This window comes from Gouania willdenowi, chromosome 8 (genome assembly GCF_900634775.1).
Source record: "Gouania willdenowi chromosome 8, fGouWil2.1, whole genome shotgun sequence".
Classification (NCBI taxonomy): Eukaryota; Metazoa; Chordata; class Actinopteri; order Blenniiformes; family Gobiesocidae; genus Gouania; species Gouania willdenowi.
The window spans coordinates 8,018,547-8,033,832 of record NC_041051.1 but is presented as its reverse complement, the minus strand read 5'-3'; the positions used below and the strand labels follow the sequence as shown (position 1 = coordinate 8,033,832).

Here is a 15,286-nt window from a genome sequence, read left to right as displayed (position 1 = left end):
AAAATGGATTATAGATAGTGTACCATTTGTCATTATTTCATTGTTAAATTGTTTATTGGTATAATACTCACATTTATTGGCAGGAATTAATGTATCTTTGTTGGTGCCTTTATCTACATCATATATTTTATCATCCAAATCTACATCCATGTAGTTTGTATCCATTTTATATATGGTCAATCCATAACTTTGTGTTTGTATTGTTTTTTTTAACACCAATTTATGTCAGTCATACTTCATTATCCTACTATAAGTTTTTGTAGCTCTTTTTCATCCCTTATCATCTTGGCATTCGACCCTTCTTGTACTTTCACCCAAACATTTCCATTTCGAGTCCATGCTGCTATGATTTTTTTTCTGCCTTCTTAACATTCTTGCTTCTCGTGCAATGTCCCCATTTTTGTTTTTGTTTTTTTTGTTCGATGTTCATTTATGTAAACATTAGTATCTTTCAATTGCCTTGCTTGCATTAACAAATTGTTTTTATTTTGCAGAAAAAATGTTTCCATGGCGCTTTTGCGACAATATCAGAATGTCTGAAATTCCTACTCATGAAAGCGTCAAAACTTTTTAGCGATATTGATAGTATTTTTTTTTCAAAATTCAGGTGCTTCCATTACCAGTTTTTATTGTGTTATTTAGAGTTTGCGCATTTCCAAGGGTAATGGAAACCAGTGGCGAGCCGTGCATTTCACACCTAGGCTTTCAATGATGTCCTACACTGAATGAATCCACCTCTTAATACCATCATTGTGACACCATGGCTCTCGAAACCATACATTTATACAGAAACAAACATAGTCGAGTACAACTACTTCACTGAAGTCACACGTGCACCAGGTACCCATTATGGGCTCTGTCTTGACAGAATTGTACATCCAAATAATTTTTTCTGTAGTATTCCAAAAAGCACATCAGCATGCTCAAAAATCCCATTAAATGTGTCAAGCAACAAAATTCAAAATCATCCAGACATGCGTTAAATCCATCAGCACAAAGCACAGTGTCCTCATCATACTCATCATGGTGTTCCAGTATGTGGTCAAACAACTTATTTAGTGCAGCTCTCTTCTCATAGACTGCATTGACCAATCTTGATGCATATTGCCACCGCGTTGGTGCAACGTGAGGAAGACGCCGCATGCAAATGTCATCCAGTAGTTGGGTGCACTTGGGGGATCTAGAGAAAAATGCAGCAAGGCCATTGAGGTTGGCAAAAAAGACCTTGCATTCTTTAAGCTTTGAGGCCCCTTGAGTCAGTACTAAATTTAGTCAATGTGCATAGCAGTGAATAAAAAGAGCCATTGGTGCCTGCTCCTTAACATTAGCCTGCACCCCATTTAGTCCAGATGCCATGACCGCTGCGCCATCATAACACTGTGCCACAACTTTGTCGGAAGAACATTCATATTCCTCAAAGAAACGTAAAATTTGAGCAGCAATGTCATCAGCTCGCTTGCCAGTAGTAACATCTTCAGATTTGACAAAACGCTCCTTGACACCTGTGTCCGTCACGTAACGCAGGACGAGTGCGAGCTGTGCTACATTACCAACATCTGTCGTCTCGTCCACCATAACAGCGACAAAGGGTGCTTTTTTAATCTCCATTTTGATCTCTGGTCGTTTTGTATTTTGCTTGATGTCCCAGTCAACACTCTGTTAGTGGACAGGTGGTAGTGCAAGTCTGTATTGTTTTCAGCGAGAAAAGAAAGAAGCTCCACGTAGATGCCTCTGTTTGTGGACTCATCGCTTTCATCGTGTCCCCTAAATGAAAATTCCTGTTTACCCAAAAACATGACACAATCTATCAGTCTTTTCAATATTTCCCTATTTTTCTTCACCTTTTCTTTGTGGAGCTCCGTTTCCCTGCGCACTTGTTCATTGAGCTGTAGATCCACTCGGTTGTCCCCAAATGTTTTTAAATGCACCATGGCTTGTAAGTGCCCAGCCGTGATTTGGTGTCTCGTTGCTGCCTTGCTTAAACAACTCAAGTTTGCAAACCCAGTGTGGCTCCAAACACCAAATCGATCTGTTGCAAACAGCAGGCATTCCCAGCAGTACAATTTGCAGTTCTTCTCTGAACCTGTGAGCCAGGGATACCGCTTGTAGTTGCTGCTTTGAAAGTGGCGCACAAACCCTTTTCCCCGCTGGGACAGGTTAGCTAGCGCGACGGTTGGATGACCTATCCTCACAATATCAAGTTTTTCTTGTAAGGTCCGTCTTGAAAATGGCGTTGCATGTATATCAGCGACCAGATCAATCTCTTCTCCTCCTTCAGCCATTGTGGGTTGAAAAAAAACACCAAAAATTACGCTAATTAACATTTTAGCTCGTTCGAGTTGCTAGCTTCCATTTGTTTAACCGATGGCACTCTACTTTGCATAGCGCTGCCTCTCACTAGTGTGCATCCAATCAGAGGACGTGAACGTGCCACGTTCAACGTGATACCTGCTAGCTGGCCCTGATGTCGCCAACTCGAAATCTGATTGGTTATCACAAGCTGTCTGTTTCAGTTCATTTAAGTGTGCAGGCGCCCCCACTGTTAATTCTGAAGGCCTCGGGAAGATTTCTTGGAGCCTGGCAACACTGACAGCTCAAATATGATTGGATGAAAGCTATAAGATAAATATACAATCCTGGAAGCAGCGCAACCAAGAGGAAAGCTATGAAATGAAGAGAAAAGACTATGAGGAATAATTTAATACATATTTATGAAAAAAATATATTAAAATGAAATTTATTTTCTGATGATGTTTAGGCCAGCAGAAAAGGCCTTGCTGGCCCTGACGGCCCACCACTGATGGAAACCCAGCTAGAGTCTAGTCCCAATGGCTCCCCCTGACATCAGGGGGAATATTTATGTGTACTTTAGTCAATCTCCAAATAATAGAAAATACAAATGAAATAAAACATCAGGTCCATATGTAGTGCTATAAGTTAGCACATCATGAACAGTAAGAACACTTTTCTGAGCAATACAATATAATTGAACACTGAACTTGTTGCTTTTTCTCTCCTTCAGATAATGTAAAATAAATAAAACAGACCCATCAATCACAGTGCTATAATTTAGCACATTAAAAATAGCATTGTTCATCACAAAATAAAGTGCTGAAATGACTTCAAGCAATCACTTCTGGTAGTAGTAGCCCCACCCACATCCTCTACCACTGAGAGAGACCAACTGTTCACTACAATCATTTATCCACTGACTTTATTCATTTGTCACTCGTGGATTCATTTTGGCTCTGAACACTGTCTTCTTGTACAGTGTTGACTGGAGACACTGTCTGCTTGGTCTAGTGTAGCATCCGAAGGACCGCTGTCTGTGCTAGCTGCTACATGTTTAGCATTGAGGTGGAAAAGCTCCGATGGAGGAGGAAGAGCTCTGGTGATTGACAAACTCTTTCTTGCGCAATTTGCACACAACTGGGCTTTAGTTTTCCACGCGGTGTTTTAAAAAAAAAACTAATATCAATGAGCCCAAAGCACAACGACTTCTCCTCAGGTTCTATCATTATGGCCAGTGCTTCATTATTTAATGGTATATTGTAAACTCATGTAATAAGAAAGGATCCACGCTGTTTGAAGTGCAAAGAACAAAAGCGATTACTGTTATTTTTTTTTTGTGCGTAATATTTTCCTGTAATTAATAAATCACAATTAAAGTGTTAAAGTGACAGCCCCAAAAGCAATATCACACCCTGGAGGTTGTGTTGAATAAAACCACTGGTGTGATTATTTTCACTTTTCATTAATGATCTGCCAGATGTTTGCGAGGGTGTGTACATGTGTGATGGCTAGAAATGGTTTAAGATATTTTAACCTGTTACAATATCTACAGTCAGTTACAGACGTGTTAAGTTGTGTTTTTAGGCAGTTTATGTGAAAACTATTGTAAGATGTTGAGGCAGTAAGCAGGAGATACCAGCAGGGGGAGCAATCAAACTGAGTAATGCACAACAAGGCGCTTCCGCTTCCTCCTCAGCCAATACACAGACTGAACTGAGGAACGCATCATGTCTAATTCTTTATGACTCAAATACCCCTTTTTCAGGGAGTTTACATTTGGAGGCACCGCTGGGATTGACTGAAGTGTGGCTGATATACCACAACAGAGGAAGACACCCCATATCAATCATCCCAAAAAAAAAAAAAAAAAAAAAGGTGAAGAACGGCCACGAAGGAGCAGCATCACCACTGGTATTGTACTATCTCAAAGTTTTTTCTGCGAAGATGAATACAGAGAGGGAGGATTTACAGTTCCCTGTTTCAACTTACCACATGCCAGTTAACAGAAATAAGCGACTTTCTTGGAATATCAGGAACAAATATTCTGGGAAAAACTCGCAATGCTCTAGTTTTCATGATCACTAATCATGTTGAACGTGATTAGCTAAGTGAACTTGAAGATGAAGGCATAGCAGAATTGTTGAGTTTAATGGACAATATACAACTGTTACAAGAGACATGAAAAAATGACAACAGAAAAAACAAGAACTGATGAGGAGCAGGAAAAATTAAGGAAAGAACCTGAGCAGCTGAAATGTATGGTACTTCAAAAGGAAATTGAAATGCAGGAACAAGTAAACAAAACCAAAAAGGCTGCTAATGTCAATGAAGCAGTGCCAATTCACACATCACCTGACCATGCAAACAGTCCACAGTGGCGAAAAGATTACATGATTTCCGGTCAGATTGGTGAACCTGGCCAAAAAGACAGACTAACTTTCTCCAGTTTGGCTCGTCAAATTGAAAACGGACTAAAAGAAAACTACCCTGAGTCTGAAATTGTGGACACTGTCATCAGCTCCATTGTGCCAGGCCTGCAGCTGCGGAGCTACCTTGAAGGTAAAAGTGATCTGTCTCTGCCTACTCTTAGAAGGATTCTTCGCTCACACTACCAAGAGAGAAGCGCGACCGAGCTATACAATCAACTCAACACCGAAGTCCAAAATAATAAAGATACACCGCAGAACTTCTTTATTAGAGCTATGGATTTGAGACAGAAAATATTGTTTGCATCACAGGAGGCTGAGTCTAGTTTAAAGTATGACCCTGCACTGGTGCAGAGCATGTTCATGCATACAGTGCTTACAGGCTTACAAAATGACAATATCAAAACAGACCTGCAGCCCTACCTACTAGATCCAAGCACCTCAGATGAGTTACTTTTGGTAGATTAAATATGGCCTGTGCGAATGAAAAAGAGAGACAAGATTAAAAAAAACAGACTACATCACAGCGACACACTGGGGTCCACGCTGTTCAGTCCAACATTGCAAGTGAAGACCAGAAAGGTACAACTAGACAATTCAACCCCATGTTTCCCCCGGATGTCTTGTCAGATTTAAAAGAAATCAAAGCAGATATAATGCTGTTGATGGACCTCAAGGCAGAAATATCGCATATCAAGGAGGCCATTCATAAGACAGAAATCGCACCACAGCCATATCCAGTAGGGAAAGAGATGAGTTATGGTGGAGCCAACCATACAGTAAACCCTCCTGGCAACCTTCTGGTTCACGCTCAGCCAAACTTTGCAGCCTGGAATAAAGACACTGCCACAGCTTTCTGTCATCCAGCTGGACCAGTGCAGGAATACTGCACTGCTGGTGGCCCACGCTTAATGACAGGAACAGCTCAGTTTCAACAGAGGTTTGCACCACAGAAATACCCCCAACTACGCCCCCGACCAAAGTGTTTTGGATGTCAACAGAGAGGAGAGGAATACTGCGAGCATTGCTATAGGTGTGGAAGTAGCGAGCACTTCCGTGCAGGTTGCAGAGGGACTAGAGGACTGTTAAGAACTGTAAGAGAGACCCCTTTAAATGAAAACCGGGTGCCCTCGAGGGACAGGGAATAGCCCGATGGGCCAAAGTGTCCCAAACTGCAGCAGCTGCGGAGTAGAGGAGAAATATAAGAAATTCAAACAATGTTCAGTGTGTAAAACAGAACTTTACTGCTCCAGAGAATGTCAGTGTAGTCACTGGCCAAACCATAAAGAACACTGTAAACCACACACACGGCCTCAACCAAAATCAGAACAAAACCATTCATGCAAAATATTGACAGACAAGAAGAGAAACACTTTGACAAAAAAGGATTGTAGAGTGACAGATCTTGTGGGAAAAAAAATGTCTCCTCAACTGCTACTTACTGGGGAAGAAAACTCAAGTACTCGGGATACGGGCTCGCAGGTATCAGCTATTGATGAGGTTTGGAAGACTTGCAATTTCCCTGACATCAGACTGAGAGACATAGCAGAGATAGTGGACTCTGATGATCCCCTGCAGATTGAGGCTGCTAATGGAACAGAGATGCCATACGTGGGGTGGTTCTGAGGAGCTTCATGTCCCCATACTCGTCATGAGGGGTAGTCAGCAGTCCCGCCCCATCATCGGCTTCAATGTCATTGAACGAGTTGTTATGAACAGTTTGAAATCAAGGGATGGAGAGGGAGAGAAACTGATCAGAACAGTGAAGATGACTTTTCCAAATTTAAAAAAGACAACAGCTAAGGCATTCATTAAAGCAGTGAGTGTGAAGAGGACAAGTCAATACTTAGTGAGGACAGTCTGTCAGAGAGTTGATATTCCAAGCCACACTGCTGTCCAAGTTAAATGTAGTATACAGATGAAACCGTTTAAGGAGGATACTACATTAGTCTTTGAGCCTGATGACGATCCACAGTGGCCAAAGGGACTTGACTTTTGTGACACACTGGTTCAGGTGAGGAAGGGTGCACGACCAAACATACTTAGTGTACGGAACCCCACTGACCACAACATCACTTTAACAGGTGGAGTAGTTATTGGCACAGCCCAATCAGTAATATCTGTGTCCACTTAGCACGTTTGAGAAGGCACACCCACCTGTTGATGTAAATAACATTCAGATTCAGCACACTGAAGAACAGGAACAGAGTACAGACCTTTGGGATCCCCCGTCAACCTTGACCATTTAGATGAAAATCAGAAGCAGGTTGTACGTGAGAGGCTAAGGGAAGAGTCAAATTCTTTCTCCCGATCAGATAGTGATATTGGTAGCATAGACAGGCTTCAGTTGAACATTTCATTGAAAGACCCTAAGCCTGTTGTACGAACCTACATGTCAGTCCTCAAACCATTATATGAGGAAATGAAAGACTATTTGAAGGATTTGATCACACAGGGGTGGATAGAGAAGTCTCATTCATCTTATGCTTCACCGATTGTTTGTGTCAGAAAGAAATGTGGTTCCCTACGGTTGTGTATAGACTATCGAGAGCTAAATCTCAAGACTCATCCCGATAGACAGCCCATCCCAAGAGTCCAGGATATCATGGATGGCCTTGGAGGAAACACCATGTTTTCACTGTTAGACCAGGGAAAGGCTTATTATCAGGGATACATGGAAAAAAACAGCAAACACCTGACAGCCTTCGTGACACCTTGGGGCCTATATGAATGGGCTAGGATCCCATTTGGACTAATGAATGCTCCAGCAGCCTTCCAACGTAGTGTTTAGAGGGCCTGAAAGACAAGAAATGTGTCCCATATTTGGATGACACACTTGTGTTCAGTAAAACGTTTGAAAACCATGTCAATGATGTAAGAGAAGTATTACAGAGACTCAGACAGTATGGAATAAAACTAAATCCAAATAAATGTGAGTTATTCAAAACTGAAATCCGCTACCTTGGAACAATTGTATCAGCAGAAGGAAACAAAATGGACCCCACTGACACTGCTGCTATTAGAGTATTGAAACAAAAACAACCAAATACAGTGAGTGAAGTAAGACAGATCATGGGACTGTTAAGCTACTACTGTCAATACATCAAGGACTTTTCTCGCATCGCCAGCCCCCTTTATGAACTTACTAAGGGAATAAGTGGTACTAAAATGGAAGAAAAAAAGTCATGCAAAACAGGGAATACAAAAGTGGTTCCCTCTCGCATGCCGATAGAGTTGTCCGACGTACATCAACAAGTCCTGGAGCAACTCATTGACTGTTTAGTTCAACCTCCCATCTTGGCATTTCCAGACTTTTCCCAGCCCTTTGTACTTCATACAGATGCTGGGAGCTGGGAGCCGTGCTTTATCAGAAACAAAATGGAAAGCTGCGTGTCATTGCATATGGATCTAGAACACTTACAGCATCAGAAAAAAACTACCACCTTCATTCAGGGAAATTAGAATTCCTAGCTCTTAAGTGGGCAATTACCTAGAAATTCCGTGACTACTTATACTATGCTCCCTTTTTCACAGTTTTTAGTGACAACAACCCTTTAACTTATGTGCTATCTACTGCTAAGTTAAATGCCACGGGGAGTAGATGGGTAGCAGAGTTGGCTGACTTCAATTTTACAATAAGATATCGCCTTGGCAAACAGAACATAGATGCGGACAGTTTGTCTAGAATGCCAATAGACATTAAAAGAATGATGAGCGAATGCACAGAGGAAATGTCTTACGATGCAGTGGGAACAACTGCCCTGGTAGTCGAAACACAGACCAAGTCAACTGTAAGTGACACTGAGTTGTTGCTGCTGCTGAGGTGTGGCACAGAGAGAGAGAGAGAAGTGCTGCAGTAGTATGCTTTTAACAGAGTCTGTTATATTACTGTGATGTTGCTGTTGGGCTAACGTTAGCTTGTTAGCTCCTCTGAGGGAGGGACTTTGGAAAGTTTGGAGGAACGACAAGAGAGCAGCGTGGAGGGAGGGATCTGAGAGTGGCGGACTGCACCTTAAGGCGTGTCTTTGTAAGCTGTGATATTGTACTTCTTCATCAAGGCTTGAAAATTAAATCTTGTGCCACAGGATGTAGTTCCTGTAATGGCTAACTGCTGTTACAATGCCCCACTGTATTTATTAACCAACCTTCCTCTTCTCCTGATAAGAAGATGGACGTAAACGAAAGGGTGCACGCCTACGCAGGTGTTTCTTTGCAAAGCTACCATGCACTTCATCAGTTGGGGCATGGGAGAGGCCACATGAGGCACGTTCACACTTTAGGACAAGCAGTTAGTTTAAAATTGAGGATTAAGCAGGTATTTCTAATCTGTAGTAAGATTGGGCCAGTGCAGGATTACAGCTGGCATCATGGTCACACTGGACTTCAGGACACTGATATCACCAGTGGGCATCGTCCGAATCCTCGAGGTGATTTTCACCTGCATCTCCTTCAGTCTGGTGGCAGCGGCGGGCTACCAACCCGGATCCTTCTGGACATGGAGCATGTTCACCTGGTGCTTCTGCTTTTGTGTCACCGTCATAATCCTCTTGATGGAATTCAGCCATATTGGTGAAAAGCTGCCGATTTCTTGGAGTGATTTCATGACAGCATTTGCTATGTTGTCCACATTAATGGTGCGTACTTTTATTCAAACGTTCATGTTTATTCCACAGAATTTGAAAAAAGACATAATGACTAACTGCTAATTTTAAATAGTCTAGTAAATCTTCAGGATTCTTTTTGTGAAGGGAGATGTTTGATTTGTGTATTTACCTCAATGAAAATAAATAAATAAATAATAATAATAATAATAATAATAATAATAATAATAATAATAATAATAATAATAGTAGTAAATTAAAAAAAAAATCAAACAAAGCAAAGTGAGAATAAATGGTTACAAAATCCTGCAAGTGAAACCTGTACATGTTGGAAAAAGAGTAGGAAGTATAAACTTATGATCCTACCCCTTTTAATATCTAGTACTATACCTACAATAATCTTATAATATACACCTATTTACACAATAAAAACAGACATAATTCACTGATATATATGTATATAATTATATAATTCATGTAATCCACTATACATTCATTTGTCCACACATACATGAGTCTATACATAGATTTGCATCTTTTTCCCCTTGAACAGAGAAGATAAAAATCTATGTATTTATGTTTAAATTGCTTTAAATTCAGACATGAACATGACAGTAATTATTGACCACTCTACAAAATGTTATAGTTGCAGAGGTTTAAATAGTACCGATATATCCTTCTCAAGTAAAAGTACTGTTACTTGATTGAATGTGTACTTAAGTACAAGTAAGTCATACATAAGATACTTAAAAGTAAAAAAGTAGCTTAATTAAATAGTAATTAATTAATTAAAAATGTTTGTCACAATGTACAATTATTTTTTAAATAAAATAACACCATTGAATTCAATTCAAAATTTAAAAAAAAAAAACATTCTCAGGCTCTAAGTATAGATACATTTATGAACTATAAAACATGCCGAATGTGCCATGATGTGGGTAACAACATAATAGGTAGAAACCACAGAACCATAGAAACTAGACGTTGATCAGAAATGGTACGACTAAATACATATAGATTATTTTCAATGTGCTATGAAACGGAAATAAAAAAAATAATCACTAACAGCTTTTATAGGATTACCATACCGATTACAACGTCAATTATCTGAACAAAATTATGACTACAACATCAACAGATTTTTTTCAAATACAATAACAATTATAATTACGTCATAACTGTAATTATAATTGACCCCAATCCTGGTACATATGTAGCAAATTACTTCTTTTAAAATGTACTTAAGTACACGTTAAATAATTTCTTTAGAAATATCCCATAAAGCAACTCAATTACAGTAACATGAGTACTTGTAATCTGTTACTTTCACCAGTGCAGTTACGCGCTTCTCTCCTACGTGTATTCTAATCTCCGGTCCAGGGTACTGACACGCCCACCATGCGTAAGGAGCCAAAAGGCGCGTATGTGTGAATGAAGGCGGTCTGATGGAAAGGAGGTGAAACGCCTTCATTGATAAACAATGTAACGGGTTGATTTGATCACATCATTACACTGAGGATCGGCCGCATTCTGTCCGAGTCACAGTTAAAATCTCTCTCCTTGATTAGCGCTTCTTCATCATCATCATCATCATCATCATCATCAGCTGTCTTTAATGTTTCACTTATTTACTCTGTAGTGTGATCAAACTGTGGTTTTGCATTGTGCACAGTGTTAAAATAGTTTAATCAATTTGACATCTGTCAGAGTTTGTAACGAGCTGCAGCACACACACACACACACACACACGCACACACACACACACACACACACACACACACACACACACAGCTGATAAGCTATGCAACGCACGGGTAAAGTATAATGAAATGTAACACATTTTGTCTAGTCTAGAACTGGTAAATGTGAACATATTAGTAACGCTGATGGTCAATCCCTTGGTGTGCTTGTGTGACTCCCTCCACCCCTGTGACAGCATGTCAGAATTTGGGTAAATTCCTTCCGGTAGTCTCTTCTACAATATTATGAGTCCGTGTGGCTTCAAATGTAACCAAGTCCATATTTCTAGTGCAATATAATGTTTCACCTTATCAGGGCGCTGCATTAATTCCAGGGTTAGAAGCACGTAAGAGGAAAAGGACTTACGCACCCCGGAGAATGCGCATAAAGCCAGATTTGAATGGGAATGCCCACATTTCAGGGCTGCTCCACCCAAAGTGCGTAACTGGGATGAAGGCGCGCAGTGACTAACTTAAATACAGGGGGAGAATAGCACGCATGGGAGAATAGAGTCCATAGTGTTTCTGCTTTATATTTTACCGTAAAGTAGAACTAGCCATTTCACACTAACTTGAGTCCTTTTCTTCCAACAGATGCTAACAACATCCATCATCTACTCCAGGTTTTACGTCTGCTCATTGTGCAGCAGGCAAATCGGTGCTTCTGTTACTTCCTGGATAGCCTTCATCCTGTATGCCGTTGAGGTTGGTTTGATCCGGGCCCGATCGGGGGAGATCAGTGGATTTCTCTCCACTGTTCCAGGTCTCCTTAAGGTTCTGGAGGTTTTTGTGGCGTGCATTATCTTCATCTGTTTAGACTACAATGACTACACTCAATATGCCGGGCTCCAGTGGTGCGTTGCCGTGTACTCCATCTGTTTCATTTTTGCCATCCTGGTCATCCTCTTCACCATCTGCCGCCTGCTGACTCTCTTCCCTGCACCGTTCGATAAAGTTCTGACTTGCTGCAACTTGTTGGCTGTGCTGATGTACATCACTGTCGTGGTCATTTGGCCACTGTACAGTTTCAAAAACAACCCAAAACCCAACCATTGCATTAATTTCAAAGGTGCGTGTGCATGGGATATGTTGATAGTGATTTCTCTCATGACCTGTTTGAATCTCATAGCGTACATCGTGGATACAGTTTACTCTTTCAGGTTGGTGTTCTTTGTTGCGAGGACATGAGTTTCAAAACCAAACCTTGTGTTTCCCAGGCCTACTTAAAGCTTTACTAATCAAAGTTTATGGTGCTTTCTTAATGATTATTATGAATAAACTGTTGAGTCTGATACCATTGTATGTGCCTGTTTATCTTTGCTGCTTTGTATGTTAATCCCTTGATCAGAGGCTACAATAGTTACACGTTAATAAACGTTAGATCAACAACATGTTTAATCATTAATCACTGGTTCTTTTTTCCGCTCTGTTTAAAAAGGTGTGTCAACGTGTGCAAACCATTAAATGAGCCGTGTTCCACTAACTGTGCTATACAATGGCAGGTGCACATGCCAATATAACCATTGTGAACACTGTTTGTTTCCCATGTTGTTTACCAAATTATGCAATTTAAACATATTTTTAGTTTACTTGAAAAAAAAAAAAAACACTTTATGTTGTTTGACAATATGTGAAATGCACGACATACAATAAAATTACAATTGACTGATTACATGAGTTACGTGATCTCATAGACCTGCTGTATCAAATCTGATATGTCATTTTGAACATGGTTTTATTGAAACAGAGATTATGGAATATAAACCAATACAGCAGTGCATCATCCCAGTAACTTCCTATTTGATTTTCAGTAAATATGTGAATGTCTTCCTTTAAAACCACCTGTGCATCTTTTCCCATAATTGATAATCTAGTAGAGTTGGTGGAAAAGGCTTTGCTGAACTTGTTACAGCCCCATGGTTGATTATCCTTGTATTGCATGTATATAATCGCATACATTGGGGTTTTGAAGAAGAACAAAAAACATCACATTGATCATGTAAAACAGTAGAGTTTCAAAACTCATGTATCAAATAAGATGCGTTTGGCATTATATAGGGTTAAGAGCAACAACACAACCTAAATTAACTACAAATAGTTTATTTTGTTCTTATATCTTGCTTTTATTTTCAAGCATATTAAGAATAAAGACAGATACATTTCATTCTCTGCAGATGAGGCCTAATAACCCACGTAATAGTGTTTCATGGGTCCTGATGCAATAATCCGCATATAGTCAGAAACCAATTTTGTCTAACGAGTTGCTAGTTTTACGACATTGATGTGAAAAGCAGAACCTTTTTTTTTTTTACAGTCTATGGCAGAAACAGGAAGTAAAATGAGAAGAAGTTGAATCGAAGAGTGGGAAGTTAGACCAGGGTTTTTCAACCACTCAGTTCTCATTGTTCATGTTAATAAACTAGATTTGGTTCATTCTTGAGCATCACATCCCTCAATAACAGTATTGTATTAATAATCTATCTATAAAGCAGCAAAGGTCTGCGTGCGTGTATGTGTGTGTGTTTGTGGAGCGAATATCTCCCCGACATGAAACTTTGTCAATGGCTTCCAGATAGTGTGTGCATCCATTATTTTGAAGTCATTTGGTGTAGCAAAATGTTCAAAACGTTAATTTTAAGATTACGGCACTCTCGGTAATGAGCGCAGTCTTGAGCGCGCTACTTCCTGTTCCAGGTTCATGACGTCACTGTGTAAAAAAAGATGGTTAATATTAAAAACGTTTTTGTACTGCTAAAAGTTATTTTTATTAATATTTCATGGTTACTTAATATTTCATTGTTATTTAAAATTAATCCCGTGATCCCAAACTTCCTTTAAATCGCGGGTCAGGGACTCCACTTCCTCCGGGGCGGCGGCTGTGGTGAAACACACACACACACACACACACACACGGCTGATGTGCGTGCGTGTGTAGTGAAAAATAATCCTACGCGTGAAAGCCTCCTACAGGCGCATGCGCACTACCCCGCGGGCTATTCTACACTACACCGACACTCTCACACGCACGCGCATCAGCCGTGTGTGGGTGTGTGTTACACATTATAGCTGCTAGCATCTTAACACATAGAATAATATAAGAATAAACGATAATCATCGTGGAGCCACACAGGTTGTTGATAGATAAAAAAAGAGACCTGGTTGTATCATTGTCGGAAAATTTAAGGTAGCAATATATTGCATATATACGTGTAAATATTTACAATGCTATTAAGAGGCTTTCACGCGTAGGATTATTTTTCACTACACTGGGATGTACATGCTGAACGCACACAGAGCCATTTAGAGAGAGTTTCAACTTTGGAGGAGATGGAGGTGCACACACACACACACACACACACACACACACACACACACACACACACACACACACACACACACACACACACACACACACACACACACACACAGTATTTATAATAAAAATATACTAAATGAGTAAAATAAAAAAGAAAACCAAACAATATTTATACAAAAAGTACACAAAACTACAACATAAATGCACAAAATCATACAAAATGACTCCAAAAAACACACATTACAGAAAAATACACCAAGCAACAAAAATATGAAAATGACTCAAAATACACAAAACTAGATATTTATACACAAAATGACAACAGAAATGCACTACAATGGCAAAAAAAAAACAATAACTATACAAACAATGCAAAAAAACACAACAGAAAGATACAAAAATCAGAATCAGAAATGTTTTAATGGCCAAGTACAGTTTTTAGGACAGTACAAGGAATTTGACTTGGTAGTCGGTGCACAAAACAAAAAAAAACAAAGAAACAAGCCAGCAACAATAATAATAATAATGATGATAAATATAAAGGAAGGGATAAATAAAGGATAGAGAATAAAGGATAAATAGGATATATATATATATGTGTGTGTGTGCAGCAGGTAATGTCTTCATGGAGGTGGTGAAAATACACATAATGACTCCAAAAAACATACATTACAGAAAAATACACCAAGTGAAAAAAACACAAAAATGAGAACAACAAACACATTTATCATGTTCATGTCCCATAGAATTAAACCAGGGAAATCACACACACTATTTTACTTTGCACCCACAGATATAGTCCTTTATAACACTACAGAGTACAGAGTATGTACACCTCTTTGTACATCCAACTTTCAAACACATACTCATTTGGTCATAATTGACAACTCTACTTAAGCTCCCACTATATGA

General features: G+C 39.6%; 1 protein-coding gene across 1 annotated transcript; it reads left to right on the top strand.

The window, feature by feature from the left end:
- Positions 1 to 8,814: 8,814 nt before the first annotated feature.
- On the top strand, positions 8,815 to 12,350 carry LOC114468643 (myeloid-associated differentiation marker homolog). The gene is made up of 2 exons (XM_028455661.1): positions 8,815 to 9,352; positions 11,653 to 12,350. Exons 1-2 carry the CDS (start codon positions 9,086 to 9,088, stop codon positions 12,244 to 12,246), a joined length of 861 nt encoding a protein of 286 aa, XP_028311462.1. The 5' UTR covers positions 8,815 to 9,085; the 3' UTR covers positions 12,247 to 12,350.
- The last annotated feature ends 2,936 nt before the right edge of the window (positions 12,351 to 15,286 follow it).

Excerpts from the sequence above, each read along its gene's own strand:
- LOC114468643 (XM_028455661.1), top strand. The coding sequence starts at position 9,086 with ATGGTCACACTGGACTTCAGGACACTGATATCACCAGTGGGCATCGTC. Across the intron at positions 9,353-11,652 it reads CTATGTTGTCCACATTAATG|ATGCTAACAACATCCATCAT; the intron begins GTGCGTACTTTT and ends TTCTTCCAACAG.